Source organism: Chiloscyllium plagiosum, chromosome 3 (genome assembly GCF_004010195.1).
Source record: "Chiloscyllium plagiosum isolate BGI_BamShark_2017 chromosome 3, ASM401019v2, whole genome shotgun sequence".
In the NCBI taxonomy this organism is placed as follows: Eukaryota; Metazoa; Chordata; class Chondrichthyes; order Orectolobiformes; family Hemiscylliidae; genus Chiloscyllium; species Chiloscyllium plagiosum.
In genome coordinates this window covers 182,944-201,839 of record NC_057712.1, presented here as the reverse complement: position 1 = coordinate 201,839, position 18,896 = coordinate 182,944, and the positions used below count along the sequence as shown (strand labels likewise).

General features: G+C 42.8%; 1 protein-coding gene across 1 annotated transcript in view; it reads right to left on the bottom strand.

Moving 5' to 3' along the window:
• The window catches only part of hadhaa (hydroxyacyl-CoA dehydrogenase trifunctional multienzyme complex subunit alpha a), a 126,914-nt gene that overhangs the window by 63,934 nt on the left and 44,084 nt on the right, over positions 1–18,896 (bottom strand). Inside the window, exons 3-4 of the mRNA XM_043675762.1 lie at positions 13,533–13,603; positions 2,261–2,394 (exon numbers count right to left, since the gene is read on the bottom strand). Of these exons, the coding sequence (XP_043531697.1) occupies positions 2,261–2,394; positions 13,533–13,603 (205 nt within the window). The remainder of the gene's footprint in view (positions 1–2,260; positions 2,395–13,532; positions 13,604–18,896) is intronic.

The following is an 18,896-nucleotide window of genomic DNA, read 5'->3' as shown; positions in this document are numbered from 1 at the left end:
GACCACTCTCCCAAACTGTCTAGATCCTTCTGCAGCCTCCCCACTTCCTCAGTACTACCTGCCTGTCCACCTAACTTCGTATCATCGGCAAACTTCGCTAGAATGCCCCCAGTCCCTTCATCCAGATCATTAATATATAATGTGAACAGCTGTGGCCCCAACACTGAATCCTGCGGGACACCACTTGTCACCGGCTGCTATTCCGAAAAAGAACCTTTTATCCCAACTCTCTGCCTTCTGTCAGACAGTCAATCCTCAATCCATCCCAGTAGCTCACCTCGAACACCATGGGCCCTCACCTTGCTCAGCAGCCTCCCGTGTGGCACCTTATCAAAGGCCCTTTGGAGGTCTAGGCAGACCACATCCACTGGGTTTCCCTGGTCTAACCTACTTGTCACCTCTTCAAAGAATTCGAACAGGTTTGTCAGGCATGACCTCCCCTTACTAAATCCATGTTGACTTGTTCTAATCCGACCCTGCTCTTCCAAGAATTTAGAAACCTCATCCTTAATGATGGATTCTAGAATTTTACCAACAATCGAGGTTAGGCTAATTGGCCTATAAAAGAGTTAAAAGAACATTAGAAACTGTTCAGCAGTTCTTGATCGCTGCCCAATTAAAAATGGTACACCAAATAGGCAAGACCTTTTCAGCAAAGTGACACATGCTGGTGAAATTCAATCTTTCAGAGGACAAATTTTGTACTCTGTCAACTGATAAAGCTCCTGCAATGTCAGTGATACACAGATGATTTGTCAGACAAATGCTCAAATCAGTGCCTTGCGAAATCAACTACATCACTATATCATCTACCAAGAACAATGATGTGCAATGAGTCAAGAGATGAAATAGGTATGGGAAAGGGTCAACTTGAAAGTCAGCTTTATACCCTCTTAATCACTAGCCTTCCCCAAAGAGGTAGGATCACAGTATGATCACAACTTATTTCACCCATGCTTGTTGGTTCTGAAGGGCAGCTACACGAGCAAAATTCTGGAAATTACTTTATCAGGGATAGGCAAGAATGTGGAGTAATCAGATCAGTCATACAGTTCTAGACTGATAGAGACATACAGCACGGAAACAGACCCTTTAGTCCAACTCGTCCATGCTGATCTCATATCAAAGGTAAATCTCGTCCCATATTCCTCTAAACCCTTTGTTCATATATTCATCCAGATGCCTTTTAAATGTTGTAGTCATACCAGCCTCCAACACTGCCTCTGGCAGCTCATTCCATACACGTAACACCTCTGCATGGAAATTATTACCCCTCGGGTTCCTTTTAAATCTTTCCCTCTCACCTCAAATCTATGCCCTCTAGTTTTGGACTCTCCCAACCTAGAGAAAAGACCTTGTCTATTTACTCTATCCATGCCCCTCACAACATTATAAACTTCTAGGGTCACCCCGTCAGCCTCCGATGGTGCAGAAAAAATAGCCACAGTCTATTTAGCCTATCCCTTTACCCTATCCCTTTACCTCAAACCCTCCAACCCTGGCAACATCCTTGTAAATCTTGTCTGAACCCTTTCAAGTTTCACAAAATTGTTTCAATAGCAGAGAGACCAGAATTGCACACAATGTTCCAATAGTGGCTGAACCAATGTCCTGTACAGCTGCAACATGACTTCCTAACTCCTATACTCAATGCCCTGATCAATAAATGAAAGCATACCAAACGCCTTCTTCACTATCCTATCCACCTGTGACTCCACTTTCAAGGAGCTATGAACATGCACTCCAAGGTCTCTTTGTTCAGCAACACTCCTCGGACCTTAACATTAAGTCGACAAATCCTCCCCTGATTCGCCTTTCCAAAACGCAGCACCTCACATTTATCTAAATTGAACTCTATCTGCCACAACTCAGCTTTTGGTTCACCTGCTCAAGATCCTGTTGTACTCTGAGGCCACCTTCTTTGCTGTCCGCTACACCTCCAATTTTGGTGTCATCTGCAAACTTACTAACCATACCTTTGCTGCTCACATCCAAGTTACAGTCTTTCAGACCTGCAGAAATGTGGTCGACTCTTAACTCCCTTCTAAAGTGGTCCTCACAAGCCACTTTGATCAAGGGACAATTGGGAAGATCCTAAGAAGTGAAAACTTTCACGGCAAATAAAGATTTTTGAATCTAAACACCTTTGCTTCTGCATCTCCTTTAAAATAAGGACAATCATACACAAATAAATGTTCATTATAAAGCATATTTTATACTGAATCTCATTTCTGAAACTAGACTTCAAAATGCAACCTACTTGATGTCAGCACCAGCAATGAAACAGCCTGGCTTCGATGAAATAAGAACAGCACTTCGAACACCATCATTTGCCCAAACTTCATTCATCACTTCAGTGAACTCCGATTGTAGCTTTTTAGATAGGGTGTTGACCTATACAGCATCAAAAGGAATTCAAATACATCACTTTCTTTGAAAAATACAATCCTTAATTTCCAATACACACTTCATTAGTTCTTGTTTGAGGCAGCGAAAGTACAATATATCCCCATAAACATCAATTCATTCATCCATCCATCCATCCATCCATCTTTAGTGAAGGACATTTATCACAGGTAAACAATATTTGTTGGTCTTCTGCCAATAACACATCTGAGAATTAAGATGCATTTAACCAGCAGATTTATCCCATGACCTTCAATGTAGGAGTTACATAACGTGGAAACATATGAAGTATTACGCAAGACTTTTACCAGCACTTTTGAAAGTGATTTTATAGTGTGTCAATGTATTTTACAACTTAACCGGATTGAAAAAAACAGAGTGGGAAGAGAATGAGAGACCAGATTTGGAAGAACGCAAGGATTCAGCGCTGGAGAAAGTTACAGAAATGGGGAAAGAGCTTGACCAGGGAGGACTGGACCACTAGAAGCTCAAACCCTCTTTTGCTCAGTGAGTATTGGGTTGAATTTGGGAGTATAGTTAAGTCTGTTTCCCAGGAGGATTCTGGAGTAAGACACCAGCTGCTTTGAGACAGGACACTAAAGCCCAATAGAACTTGATATGTTCAAGTCAGACCGTTCATAGATTGACCAATTTACAATAAATGGGAATTTCATAGAATTACAGAGCACATGGAGAATATTTTACCTGTTGGGCCTGTTCAAGTTCATTGACGAAACTATTCAAATAGTTCTAATGCAATACTTTTACCCTATAGTCCTGCACTATTTTCAGGAGTAGTTACTCAATTTGCTATAGAATCTATTTCCATCAGATTCCAGATCATGATCCAGTGAATAAATCTTACTTTTCTTCATGCCGCTTCTAGCTAGCTTGGCAATTATGTCAAACCTGCATCCTATGGCTACCAATAATTCTCTAAAATGAAACATTTTTTATTCAATTACCTAACAAACTCCTTAGTAATTTAAAAACCTCTACAAATTTCCCCATAACTTGCTGTAAGACCCAGTCTTCTTTGATCATAATACCCACACAGTGACACACACATGTACATAGTAAAAGAATAAATTACAAATCAAGTAAAAGAGCGGTAATTTGCCAGTTTGTTCATTGTTTCGATGATGAGTACCGGTTCTGGATATAGGTTTGCTTGCAGAGCTGGAACGTTCATTTTCAAACGTTTTATCACCACACTAGATAACATCTTCAGTGAGCCTCCAGACAAAGCACTGCAGGTGTTTCCTGCTTTCTATTTATATGTTTCCCTCACATGACCCTCTCTCACTAGTATCCTTACTAGGAGAAAAAAAAAAATTTACCACTTTGACTGGGACAACACATCCATCTTCGGATGAATCAAACAGAAACATGCACGGGAATTCCTCGACGCATGGCATTCCAACCAAAACTCTATCAACAAACACATTGACTTGAATCCCATTTACCACCCCCTGTGAAAAAAGATCAGGAAATGACATCAACACTGGAAATGACATCACCAACCCAAGGAAACCCAAACATATAAATAGAAAGCAGGAAACAGCAGCAGTGCTTCATCCGGAGGCTTACTGAAGATGTTACCTAGTATGGTGGCCAAACATCTGAAAACAAACCTTCCAGCTCAGCGAGCAAACCTACATCCAGAACTTCATCCTGAGCTACAAAATCTTCTCAAAATTCGCCAAGTACCATTTCTTTGTAGAAGCCTAGTACAATGCATTGTATGCAGGTAAATACGTTGCTGAAATTCTGAAGTCACACTGGTCAAGGCATACATCTTCCACCAGGCTCTGAGGAATATTCACTTATTTTATATAAATTAGCATTTGTTTCTCAGAACATTCAACAATTCTTGAACGGGATATGAACTACAGAGTGTAAAGGTCAAGAACATAGTTTTCCAGCCCAACAGTTTCCAAGCACACAGCCTTCTGCCTAAAAACCCAGTGAAAACCAGTTCAATCTATGGCTCTGATCATCATCACACTTATGAAGAAGTCATCTACACTCAAAACATTAGCTTGTTGTCTCTCCACTGATTTTAAGCATTGACCAAAAAGAAACAAATCTATAGTTTTGCTTGCTTTCATCCATATTCTCTGTGGCTGGCTGGCAGTAACATCCTCCCCTTGATGAACCAATGCAATATCCAACCAACTGCCAATCCTTCAGCATAGCAAATCTTGGTGTCAAAATGTCTGAAATGTTCCTAGAAAAGTAACTAACTTGTAATTATCTTTCCAGAACAGTTCCCATATGAGAACATCAGTTTGTTTGTTTATTCTCCTTTGTTTTACAAGGAAGCTGGTGGACAAAGTTCAAATCACAACTTCCACTCATAGTTTCAATCCAAAAATGAGAAAAATAACGAGAAAACAATGAGATCTCGACAGAGGGTACTGGTGCCTCTCCAGGTGAAAATCTTGAAGAAAAGAAATTACTGTTTTTTAAAACCCTAGTAATAAAAAAATCATGGGACAGGAGAAAGGGGGCAAGCAATCCAAAGAGAGAGTCAGTCACTGGTAAGGCTAGCATTTAGTACCCACTTTAATGCTAGGTGTAGGGAATGCTGGATTACCAGAGAAATTGAAGCTACAGTCAAAACAGAGGCATGTGTCAAGTATGGGCAGCTGGGATCAAGTGAACAGCTAGAGGAGTATAAAGGCAGGAGGAGTACACTTAAGAGGGAAATCAAGAGGACAAAAAGGGGACATGAGATAGCTTTGGCAAATTGAGTGAAGGAGAATCTAAAGAGATTTTATAAGCACATGAAGGGCAAAAGAGTAACTAGGGACAGAATGTGTGTGGAACCATAGGAAATGGTTGAGATACTAAATGAACATTTAGTGTCAGTATTCACTGTGCAAAAGGCCATAGAAAGTTACGAAACCTGGGGAAATAAATAGTGATGTTTTGAAAAGAGTTCATATTAGAGAAGAGGTGCTGGAGGTTTTAAAATGCATAAAGGTGGATAAATCACCAGGAATTCAGGTATTTCAAAAACATTGTGAGAAGTTTGGCACAGTGGTTAGCACTGCTGCCTCACAGCGCCAGAGACCCGGGTTCAATTCCTCCTCAGGCAACTGTCTGTGTGGAGTTTGCACATTCTCCCTGTGTCTGCGTGGGTTTCCTCCGGGTGCTTCAGTTTCCTCTGACAGTCCAAAAAAAAGAAGTGTGCAACTTAGGTGAACTGGCCGTGCGAAATAGACCATAGTGTTAGGTGTAGGGGAATGGGTCTGGGTGGGTAGTGCTTCGCTGGCTCGGTGTGGACTTGTTGGGCCGAAGGACCTGTTTCCACATTGTAACTAATCTAATCAAGAACCTTCACTAGGGAATAACTTTGCCACTGGTTTCATATAAGTGGGCGGCACGGTGGCACAGTGGTTAGCGCTGCTGCATCGCAGCGCCAGAGACCCGGGTTCAATTCCCGACTCAGGCGACTGACTGTGTGGAGTTTGCACGTTCTCCCCGTGTCTGCGTGGGTTTCCTCCGGGTGCTCCGGTTTCCTCCCACAGTCCAAAGATGTGCAGGTTAGGTGAATTGGCCATACTAAATTGCCCATAGTGTTAGGTAAGGGGTAAATGTCGGGGTAGGGGTATGGGTGGGTTTCGCTTCGGCGGGTCGGTGTGGACTTGTTGGGCCGAAGGGCCTGTTTCCACACTGTAATCTAATCTAAAGTTAGGGGAAAGATGGCTGGCCCCCTTGCTGAGTTATCTGCATCAGTGGCAGTCAAGGATGAGGTGCTGGAAGACGAGAGGTTGGCTAATATGCTGCTATTATTTAAGGCTGGAAAGAAAATCCAGGAAACTATAGACTAATGAGCCTTATGTCAGTAGTAGGTAAGGTTCTGGATGTAGGTTTGCTCACTGAGCTGGAAGGTTCATTTCCAGATGTTTTGTCACCCTACTAGGTAACATCTTCAGTGTGCCTCAGGTGAAGTACTGTACATGATTCTGGCTTTCTATTCATACGTTTGGGTTTCTTTGGGTTGGTGATGTCATTTCCTGTTCTTTTTCTCAGGGGGTGGTAGATTTTGTCTAACACGATGTGTTTGTTGATAGAGTTCCGGTTGGAACGCTATGCTTCTAGGAATTCTCGTGCATGTCCCATTTGGCTTGACTAAGATGGATGTGTTGTCCCAGTCGAAGTGGTGTCCTTCCTTATCTGTATGTAAGGATACCAGTGAGAGAGGGTCATGTCGTTTTGTGGCTAGTTGGTGTTCATATCTCCTGGTGACTAGTTTTCTGCCTGTTTGTCCAATGTAGTGTTTGTTACAATTCTTGCACGGTATTTTACAGATGACATTAGTTTTGCTTGTCGCATGTATAAGTTCATTACTTGCTGTTTTAGCATGTTGGTGGGTTTGTGGGCTACCGTGATGCTAAGGGCTCCGAGTAGTCTGGCAGTCATTTCCGAGATGTCTTTGATATAGGGGAAAGTGGTTAGGGTTTCTGGACGTGTTTTGTCTGCTTGCTTGGGTTTATTGCTGAGAAATCAGTGGAATGTGTTAATTGGGTACCCGTTCTTTTTGAACATATAGTTTGGGTGATTTTCTTCTGCTCTGCATAGTTCCTCTGTGCTGCAGTGTGTGTTGGCTCGTTGAAATAATGTTCTGATGCAGCTTTGTTTGTGGATGTTGGGATGATTGTTTCTGTAGTTCAATATTTGGTCTGTATGTATTATTTTCCTGAAGACACTGGTTTGAAGTTCCCCATTTGGCTGTTCACTCTACTGTGATATCTAGGAATGGCAGTTTGTTGTTTTCCTCCTCGAGTGAATTTTATGCCAATAAGGGTATTATTGATGGTCTTGAAGGTTTCCTCTAATTTGTTTTGTTTAGTGATAACAAAGATATCATCCATGTAGCGGACCCAAAGCTTGGGTTGGATGGTTGGCAGAACTGTTTGGTCGAGTCTCTGCATTACTACCTCTGCTAATAACCCTGATATTGGAGATCCCATGGGCGTTCCGCTGGTTTGTCTGTATGTTTTGTTGTTGAAAGTGAAGCATGTGGTAAGGCTTAGGTCCAGTAGCTTGACGATACTGTCCTTGCTGATGAAGTTGGTGGTGTTTGGTGTATGTGTCTTTGGGTCTTCTAATAGTGTAGTCAGTGTTTCCTTGGCCTGGTTAATGTTAATTGATGGAAACAGGACTGTTACATCAAAGGAGACCATTAGTTCATCCTCTATCTTAGTGTCTTTGATGGTCTTCAGGAATTCTTGGGTTGAATGGTTGGAGTGGCGTGAGTCTTCTACGAAGTATTTTAGTCTTTGGTAGGTAAGGTGTTGGAAGGAATTCTGAGGGATAGGATTTACATGCATTTGGAAAAGCAGGGACTAAATATGGATAGTCAACTGGCTTTGTGGTAGGAAATTGTGTCTCAACCTGATTGAGCTTTTTGAAGGGGTGACAAGATGACTGATGAAGGCAGAGCAGTAGATTTTGTCAATATGGACTTCAGCAAAATATGGATACAAAATTGTCTTGAAGGTAGGAGAAAGAGGGTTGCTTTTTGGACTGGAAGCCTATGACCAGCTGTGTACATAAAGATCGAAACTAGGTCCACAGCTCTTCATCATTTATAAAAATGATTTGAACGCGAATATGGGAGGAATGATTGCTAAGTTTGCAAATGTCACCAAAAATGGTGGTGTGGAGGACAGCAAATGTTACCTCAATACAATGAACCTTGATCAGATGGGGTTCAATTTAGATAAATGAGAAATGTTTGCATTTAGGACATCACAGTGGCTCAGTGGCTAGCATTGCTGCCTCATAGCACCAGTGAACGAGGTTCAATTCCAGCTTTGGGTGACCGTTTGTGTGAAGTTTGCACATTCTCGCCATGTCTGGGTTTCCTCCGGGTGCTCTGGTTTCCTCCCACAATCCAAACATGTGCAGGTTAGGTGATTTGGCCAAGCTAAATTGCCCATAGTGTTCAGGGATGTGTTGGTTAGGCATAAATGTAGAGTAACAGGGTAGAGGAATGGGTTTGTGTGGGTTACTCACTGGAGGGTCAGTGTGGACTTATTTGGCTGAAGGGCCTGTTTCCACACTGTAGGGATTCTGTGATCTATGATCATGGTAAGACAAATTAGGAGAGATCACAGAGATGTACAGCATGGAAACAGATCCTTCGGTCCAACCTGTCCATGCCGACCAGATATCCCAACCCAATCTAGTCCCACCTACCAGCACCCGGCCCATATCCCTCCAAACCCTTCCTATTCATATACCCATCCAAATGCCTCTTAAATGTTGCAACTGTACCAGTCTCCACCACATCCTCTGGCGGCTCATTCCATACACTTACCACCCTCTGTGTGGAAAACGTTGCCCCTTAAGTCTCTTTCATATCTTTCCCCTCTCGCCCTAAACCTCTGCCCTCTAGTTCTGGACTCCCCCACACCAGGGAAAAGACTTTGCCTATTTACCCTATTCTCTCACAATTTAATGTCGGGTCCTGGGGAGTGTAGTCCAAAGAGACCTAGGAGTCCAGGTGCATAATTCCTTTAAAGTAGAGTCACAGGTGAATAGGATGGTGAAGATGGAGTTTGGCACACTTGCCCTCATTGTACCTCCCATAATCACTGTTCTGACCAATGTCATTTCGCAGCTGTACAGGACATTGGTGAGTCCACTTTTAGAATACCGTGTACAATTCTGGTCATTGTTCTATAGGAAGGATGTTGTTAAACTTGAGGATGCAGAAAAGATTTACAAGCATGTTGCTGGGTCTGGAGGGTTTGAGTTCTCCGGAGAAGATAAATAGAACACAAAGAACAAAAGTAGTACAGCACAAGAACAGGCCCTTTAGCCCTCCAAGCCCATGCCGATCATTATGCCCTAACAACTAAAAAAAAACAAACCTTTTGCCCTCATTTGGTCCATACCCTTCGATCCCCTCCATATTCACGCAACCATCCAGATGTCTCTTAAATGTCGCCAATGTGCCTGCTTCCACCACTCTCCTGGCAGTGCGTTCCAGGCACCTACCACTCTCTGCATGAAAAACCTCCCTCACACATCACCCTTGAACTCTTCCCCCCCACCACCACCACCATGTGGAATACCACTAGTTACCAGTTTCCATTCTGAAAAGACACCCTTCCACCACTACTGTCTTCTATGACCAGGCCAGTTTTGTATCCATCTAGCCAGCCATCCCAAATCCCACATGATTTTAGTTTTGCACCAATCTATCATGTGGGATGCTTTCAAATGCAAAAGTCCATATAAACTACCCTTGTCAGCTCTTCAAAAAATTCAAATTCTCTGTACAATACCAGATTGTCTGTCACTAACTAGTCCATTTTCTTCCAAATGTGCATATATCTTGCCCCTCAGTATCTTCTCCAAGAACCTCCTCACCATAGACAACAGGTTCACTGGCCTTTAATTTTCTAGATTATCCCTACTTCCTTTCTTAGGCAAGGTAACATTGGCTAATCTCCAGTCCTGTGGAACCTTGACCGTGGTCAAAGAGGATATGAACATATCTGCTGATGCCCAAGCTATTTCTTCCCTGGCCTTTTGCAGTAACCTAGGAGAGATCCCATCTAGCCCTGAAGACTTATCTACCTTAATGCAATTTAGGATACTCAAAACTTCCTCCTTCAATGTAGTGTCATTCTCTAGAATATTCACACACTCGTCCCCAACCTCAGCATCAATCATGTCCTTCTGCATGGTGAATACCGATACAAAGTATTCATTCAGGATCTCTCCCACTGCCTGTGCCTCCATGCATAATCCTACTCCTTTGTCCTTGAGTGGGAGTATTCTTTCCCTTGCTACCCTCTTTCTTCTAATTTATGCATAAAAATCCTACTATTACCACATTTAAGTTCCTTCCTAAGTTCTCGATACTCAAGGACTTTGTCACTTTGGAGCTGCCTAGACCTATCATATGCTTCCTTTTCCCTTTTAACCGAGCTTAAAATTTCTGTTGTCATCCATGGTTTCTGAAACCTGCCATTCCTAACCTTCAGTTTTGCAAAAACATGCACATCCTCCAGTTTAGTCAACTGGTCTTTGAAAGCCTCCCACATGCCAGACGAGGATTTGCCTTCAAATAACTGCTCTCAATCCACATCCAAGAGGAAAAGGGAAGCGTACATAAGATCTAGGCGGCTAAGAATAGAATGGGCCCTGGAAGAATATCAGGAGGGTAGGACCACTTTTAAACAAGGAATCAAGCGGGTTAAAAGGGGTCATGAAATAGCTTTAGCAAGCAGAATTAATGAGAATCCCAAAGCCTTTTATTCTTATAGAAGAAGCAAGCGGGTAACAAGAGAAAGGATTGGTCCACTAAGGATAAGCAAGGAAGGCTGTGTATCAAACCTGAGAAAATGGGTGAGATTCTCAATGATTACTTTGCATCAGTGTTCACTGAGGAGAGGGACATGATGAATCTTGAGATTAGAGATAGAAGTTTGATTACTCTGGATCACGTTGACATAAATAGGGAAGATGTGTTGGGTAGGCTAGAGGTTATTAAAGTGGACAAAACCCCAGGACCGAATGGAATCTATCCCAGGTTGCTGAGGAAGGCGAGAGGGGAAATAGCTAGAGCCCTGACAGACATCTTTGCAGCATCCTTAAACATAGGTGAGGTGCCGGAGGACTGGAGGGTTGCTCATATTGTTTCCCCTCCTCCCCCCCCCCCCCCCACCCACCCCAAGGGTATTCGGGATATTCTGGGTAACTGCAGACCAGTGAGCCTGACGTCAGTGGTGGGAAAGTTGCGGGGGAAGGTACTGAAGGATAAAATCTATTTATATTTGGAAAAGAATGGGCCGATCAGTGATAGGCAACATGGTTTTGTGCAGGGGGAGATTGTGCTTTATCAACATAAGAGAGTTCTTTGAGGAAGTGATCAAGTTGATAGATGAAGGGCGGGCTGATGATGTCATATACATGGACTTAACTAAGGTGTTTGACAAGGTTCCCCATGGTAAACTCATGGAGAAAGTGAAGTCATATGGTGTGCAAGGTGTTCTAGCTAGGTGGATAAAGAACTGGTTGAGCAACAGGAGACAGAGAGTAGTAGTCTCTGAAGGGAGTTTCTTGAAATGGAGAAAGGTGACCAATGGTGTTCCACAGGGATCAGTGCTGGGGCCACTGTTGTTTGTAATATACATAAATGATCTGGAAGAGGACACTGTTGGTATGATCAGTAAGTTTGCAGATGACACAGATTGGTAGAGTAGCAGAAAGCATAGGGGACTGTCAAAGAATACAGGAGGATACAGATAGATTGGAGAGTTGGGTGGAGAAGTGGCAGATGGAGTTCAATCCAGGCAAATGTGAGGTGATGCATTTTGGGAAATCTAATTCTAGAACGAATTATACAATGAACGGAAGAGCCTTGGAAAAGTTGACGAGCAGAGAGATCTAAGAGTTCATGTCCATTGTACTTTGAAGGTTGCTGCACAGGCAGATAGAGTGGTCAAGAAGGCATATGATCTGCTTGTCTTCATCGGACGGGCTATTGAGTCTAAGAACTGGCAGGTCATGTTAAAATTGTACAAGACATTGGTTCGACTGCATTTAGAATACTGTGTACAGTTCTGGTTGCCACATTACCACAAGGATGTGGACGTTTTGGAGAGGGTATAGAGAAGGTTTACGAGGATGTTTATCTGGTATGGAAGGTGCAAGCTATCAAGAGAGGTTGAGTAGGTTAGGATTGTTTTCATTAGAAAAAAGGAGATGGGGGGACCTGATTGAGGTCTACAGAATCATGAAGGGTACAGACAGGGTAGATAGAGATAAGCTTTCTCCCAGGGTGAAAGATTCAATAACAAGAGGTCACGCTTTCAAGGTGAGAGGTGAAAAGGTTAAGGACGCAATTGGCCCTTGCCCAATTAAGCATTTTCACCCAAGGACTACTCTTGTCCTTGTTCAAGACTAGGTCTGGTGTTTTTCTTCTCTGAAGGGTTAGAGACTGATGGGTGACTTTATAGAAGTTTATAAAATCATGAGGAGCATGATTACGTTCAATACTAAGATAGGGTGAGGGAGTCCAAAACTCGAGGGCATAGGTTTAAGGTGAGAGAAGAAATGCTTAAAAAGGGCACGATGGGTATTGTTTTCATGGAGTGGATGGCATGGTGTATGAAAAGAGCACCAGAGCACGTGGTGGAGGCAGGTACAATTACAACATGGATGAGTACCTGTTGAGGAAGAGTTTTGAATGATGGGGGCAAAATGCTGGCAAATAAGAGTAGGTCTGACTGGGATATCTGGTTGTCATGGACGAATTGGATTAAAGGATCTCTTTGTGCTGTATGACTCCATGGCCCTAAATGTCCTTGAGCTTCTGCAGTAAGTGTGGCCCAGGCACCTGCCCAAAACTGTTATAATCGCATAAGAGTTTGAATGAGCAACTGTGAAATATCTTGTAGACACAGTATTTAGGTGACTGGTCTAATTCAGTTTCGAGTCAATGATAATGCTGAGGATGTTCACCAATGCCATGTTCAAGAGAAATCAGAGACTGTCTCCACTGGAGATATTTTTTGGTTGGTACAAAACACTACTTTCCATTATCAGTCCTTGTCTCAAATGTTGTTCAAGTCTTGCTGCCAAGGACAGAAAGAGTTGTGAATGTGCAATAATCAAAGAACACTCCACTTCTGATGTGAAGTTTGATATAATATTATTGATCTGAAGATAGCTGAGCCAAGGTAATGATCCTAAAGAACTCATGGTGCTGAAATGGTTGCGCTTATTGGAGACCAACCATCACTTCATATGCAGTGGAGGACTTCCCCTCCTCCCCGATTCCCCACTGATTTCAAATTTTGTCAAGGTCCCTTGACGTAACATTCAAGCAAATGTTAGGTTTATGTCAGTGGCTGTACATTTTGCATTACCTCAAATACCACTGTAACTTTAAAGGAATTGCCTTTTTGAAATCAGAATCAATATTCTGCATAATGATGTATATCACTGAAATATATTTTGTGATTCAGCAACATGCAACTTGCTAAATGAAATGCAAATTTCATTTTTTTTATTAGAACGAACAAATTGATTATGATACTCTTTCAATATTAGCACCAAATAAGTGATATTAAAAAGGTAAAATTAGCTATTACCTTAGAATCTGGAGTATTAAATCGCACAACTGCAACATCACCTTTAATTTCACAGTTGACATGAGTCCGTTCTATAAGAAATGTAGAAAATTTACAAAAAGCAGGAGCATTTTTATTAAAAACGCAAAATACAATCAATTCGGTACCTCGCGTGATGCAATTTGGTACCTCGCGTGATGCAATTTGAAGTATACTCAGGATTTATCACGTTCTTTTGAGTCGAAGGGGATGCCCAGAGCACAGTGTGATGGAAGTGTAAATGTTTCCCTGAAGCAAGCAGTATGGACAATTGCAGATACACTTACTACTAAGTCAAGAACAGCAAAGTGTGGATTTTTAATGAACAAATTACAATAATATTGGAACCACAATCACAGTTAAGAGTCGTTATGACCAAGAGGAATTTTTGGCAACTGCAACCCCATCCAAATTATGAAACATAATTTTCAATCACCGTGAAATTTGTCAGGGCTATTCATTTTTGGATACGATCAGTATATTCTTCCTGGATTTTCAAACAGAAGAATAGTCATGGTCTCAACTTCTACCAGTCTGCTGATTAGGAATGTACCATAATCATGATATTCTTCAGTATGATTAAGATATAGTCATAGATTGGTGGATTACAATCCAGCCCATAATATACAAATTGGAATGGGTAGCTTCCAGACAATGCAAGTTAAATTTCCAATCACAATCAGTTCATAAATTCCTAAGTTCAAAATATTGGGGCAGAATTAAGTCATTTGGCCCATTCGATCTGTGATATTAAAAAGTTAACTTGCTCTGCTGACCTACAGGAAATCGGATGTCCCAAGACTAGGGTAGGATGCCTCTGACTTACAGATAGATTGTAGGAAATTTACATTATCACCTCCAATTATTCAGAGCCATTTACATGGCCATTTCCTTGCCATTAAGAGTAATTTACATGGTTATCTCCTACTATTTACATTTTCACCCCCTATTCACAAATCAATAAGGCAGCAAGATGGCTTAGTGGTTAGCACTGCTACCTCACAGCACCAAGGACCTAGGTTCGATTGCACTCTCAGGCAGCTGACTCTATGGAGTTTGTACGCTTTCCCCATGTCTATATGGGTTTCCTCCAGGTGGTCCAGTTTCCTCCCAGAGTTCAAAGATGTGCAGATTGGGTGCATTGGCCATGCTAAATTGCCCATAGTGTTCAGGGATGTGCAGGCTGGGTGGATTAAATGTGACAAACGTAGGGTTACACAGTTTGATTTGGGTGGAATGCTCTTCAGAGGGTCAGTGTGGAGTGGATGGGCCAAACGGCTAGCTTCCACAGTGTCGGGATTCTATTGAAATTACAGCATAGGTCAGCAGATTTTGGAAAAAAGTGTGAACGTAGTAGGGTTGTTGTCATGGGTGACTTTAACTTTCCCAATAATGATTGGAACCTCCTTTGAGCAGATGGTTTGGAAGGAGCTGTTTTTGTAAGATGTGTTCAGGAGGGTTTCCTAACTCAGTACGTTGACAGACCGACGAGGGGAGAGGCCATTTTGGATTTGGTACTCGGCAATGAGCCGGGGCAGGTGTCAGATCTTGCGGTGGGAGAGCATTTTGGTGATAGTGACCACAACTGCCTCACATTCTACATAGCTATGGAGGAGAGAAGCAGGCACAATGGGAGGATATTTAATTGGGGAAAAGGAAACTATGATGCTATCAGACATGAGTTGGGAAGCATGGACTGGGAGCAATTGTTCCATGGAAAGGGCATCACAGACATGTGGAGACTGTTTAAGGAACAGTTGTTGCGAGTGATGCATAAATGTGTTCCTCTGAGACAGGCAAGGAGGAGTAAGATAAAGGAACCTCGGATGACGAAAGTGGAGGAGCTTCTCATCAAAAGAAAGAAGGCAGCTTACAGAAGGTGGAGAGAGCAAGGGTCTTGCTCAGCTCTAGAGGATTACAGGCAGGCGAGGAGGGAGCTCAAAAATGGTCTGAGGAGAGCCAGGAGGGGGCACGAGAAAAAGGTTGGCAGGAAGGTTTAGGGAGAATCCAAAAGCATTTTACACGTATGTGAGGAATAAGAGAATGATCAAAGAAAGAGTAGGGCTGATCAGGGGTAACATAAGGAATTTGTGTGTGGTGTCTGAGGAGGTAGGGAAGCCCTAAATGAGTTTTTTGCTTCTGTCTTTACTAAAGAAAAGGACCTTGTAGTGAATGAAACCAATGAGGAGCAGGTAAGCATGCTGGAACGGATAGAGATTGAGGAAGCTGATGTGCTGAAAATTTTGACAAACATTTAAGATTGACAAGTCGCCAGGGCCAGACCAGATTTGTCCTCGGCTGCTTTGGGAAGTGGGAAATGTGATTGCTTCGCCGCTTGCTAAGATCTTTGCATCCTCACTCTCCACCGGATTCGTACCGGAGGACTGGAGGGAGGCAAATGTAATTCGTCCCTTCAAGAAAGGAAATAGGGAAATCCCCGGCAATTACAGACCAGTCAGTCAGTCTCATGTCTGTCATCTGCAAGGATTAGAAAGGATTCTGAAGGATAGGATTTATGACCATCTGGAAGAGCATGGCTTGATTAAATGCAGTCAACACAGCTTTGTGAGGGCAGGTCATGCCTCACAAACCTTATCGAGTTCTTTGAGGATGTTACTAGACAAGTTGATGAGGGTCGAGCGGTGGATGTGGTGTTTATGGACTTCAGCAAGGTTCCCCATGGTAGGCTCGTTCAGACAGACAGTCAGGAGGAATTGGATACAGGGAAATTTAACTGTCTGGATACAGAACTGGCTGGTCGACAGAAGACAGCGAGTGGTAGTGGAAGGAAAGTATTCTGCCTGGAAGTCAGTAGTGAGTGGTGTTCCACAGGACTCTGTTCTTGGGCCTCTACTCTTTGTAATTTTTATTAATGACTTGGATGAGGAGATTGAAAGATGGGTTACCAAGTTTGCAGACGACACAAAGGTTGGAGGTGCCGTTGACAGTATAGAGGACTGTTGTAGGCTGCAGCGGGACATTGACAGGATGCAGAGATGGGCTGAGAGGTGGCAGATGGAGTTCAATCTGGATAAATGCGAAGTGGTGCATTTTGGAAGGTCGAACTTGAAAGTTGAGTACAGGATTCTTGGTAGTGTGGAGGAATAGAGGGATCTTGGGGTGCAGGTACAGAGATCCCTTAAAATTGCCACCCAAATGGACAGGGTTGTTAAGAAAGCATATGGTGTTTTGGCTTTCATTAACAGGGGGATTGAGTTTAAGAGCCGTGAGATCTTGTTGCAGCTCTATAAAACTTTGGTTAGACCGCACTTGGAATACTGTGTCCAGTTCTGGTTGCCCTATTATAGGAAAGATGTGGATGCTTTGGAGAGGGCTCAGAGGAGGTTTACCAGGATGCTGCCTGGAATGGAGGGCTTATCTTACGAAGAGAGGTTGACGGAGCTCGGACTTTTTTCATTGGACAAAAGAAGGAAGAGAGAGGACCTAATTGAAGTGTACAAGATAATGAGAGGCATAGATAGAGTTGATAGCCAAAGACTTTTTCCCAGGGCAGAAACTGTTAACAGGAGGAGTCATAGTTTTAAGCTGTTTGGCAGAAAGTATAGAGGGGATGTCAGAGGCGGGTTCTTTACATAGAGAGTTGGAGAGAGCATGGAATGCATTGCCAGCAGCAGTTCTGAAAGCGAGGTCATTGGGGATATTTAAGAGACTGCTGGACATGCATATGGTCACAGAAATTTGAGGGTTCGTACATTAGGTTTACCGTACATGAGGTCGGCACAACAGTCGGCTGAAGGGCCTGTTCTGTGTTGTTCTATATTCTATAACATTACAGTTGAAATTCTGACCTCACCCTACAGTTAAAAAATACAATTCACACCAGATCTGGCCATTCAAGGATGATTTGCATTACATGGTTTCCAAAGATGATATAGGGTAAGTTTTGGAAAGGATGATGAGAGATAGGATTTATAATCATCTAGCAAGCAACAATTTGATTGGAGATAGTCAACGTGGTTTGGTCAAGGGCAGGTCATCTCTCATAAACCTTATTGAGTTTTTTGAGGAGGTTACCAAATAGGTGGATGAGGGTAAGGCTGTTGACGTGGCATACGTGGACTTCAGTAAGGCCTTTGATAAGGTTCCACACGGTAGGCTGTTGGAGAAAATGCAGAGGCATGGGATTGAGAGTGATTTAGCAGTTTGGATCAGAAACTTGCTTTCTCTAAGAAGGCAGCGAGTGGTGGTTGATGGAAAATATTCAACCTGGGAGTTCAGTTACTGGTGGTGTGCCACAAGGATCTGTTTTGGGACCCTGCTGTTTGTCATTTTTATGAACGACTTGGACGCAAGCATAGGTGGATGGATTAGTGAGTTTGCAGATGACACAAACTTTGGTGGAGTAGTGGACAGTGTGGAAGAATGTTGCAGGTTGCAGGGGGACATGGATAAACTGCAGAATTGGGCTGACAGGTGGCAAATGGAGTTCAATGCAGCTAAATGTGAGGTGATGCTCTTTGGGAAGAATAACAGGAAGGCAGAACGCTGGGTCAATGGAAAGATTCTTGATGGTGTGGATATGCAGAGGAATCTTGGAGTCCATGTACATAGATCCCTGAGAGTTGCCACCCAGCTTGACAGTGTTGTTAAGAAGGCATATGGTGTGTTAGGTTTTATTGGTAGAGAGATTGAGTTCCAAAGCCATAATGTCATGCTACAACTGTACATAACACTAGTGCGGCCTCACTGGGAATATTGTGTACAGTTCTGGTCGCCCCATTACAGGGAGGACATGGAAGCATTGGAAAAGGTGCAGAGGAGAGGTTGTTGCCTGGTCTGGAAGGAAGGTCTTGTGAGGAAAGGCTGAGAGACTTGGGTCTGTTCTCATTGGAAAGAAGGAGGATAAGAAGGAATTTGGTAGAGACATACAAGATGATCAGAGGATTAGATAGGGTAGACATTAGATTAGTTCACAGGTCAGCACAACACGAGGGCCTGTTCTGCGCTTTTATTGTCCTATGTGGTCACTGCATTGTGTCTTGAGTGGCATGTGACTGCAGGAGAGTGGCTGGGGGCTGTCTTGTGAGCATTATTGATTGTGGTGTAAAGATTTTGTACAAAGGGAAGACTGTTTCCTTGGTTCAGAGAGACCTTCACTGGACACGCATCGTAAGCATGGTGAACAGTTTTCAGGGTTTCTCCAAAGCTTCTCCTGTACTGTGCTTATTAAAATTTTTTGTTCACATAAGTTGGCGTGTTGCAGTTGCATCAAGCATGTAAGAATCAGAGGAAAAATAACCGAACAGATCACGGCTAATATACTCCTCAACCCCATTTTCCTGCCTTCTCTCCATAACCCTTCAACCGATTACCAATTTAAATAAT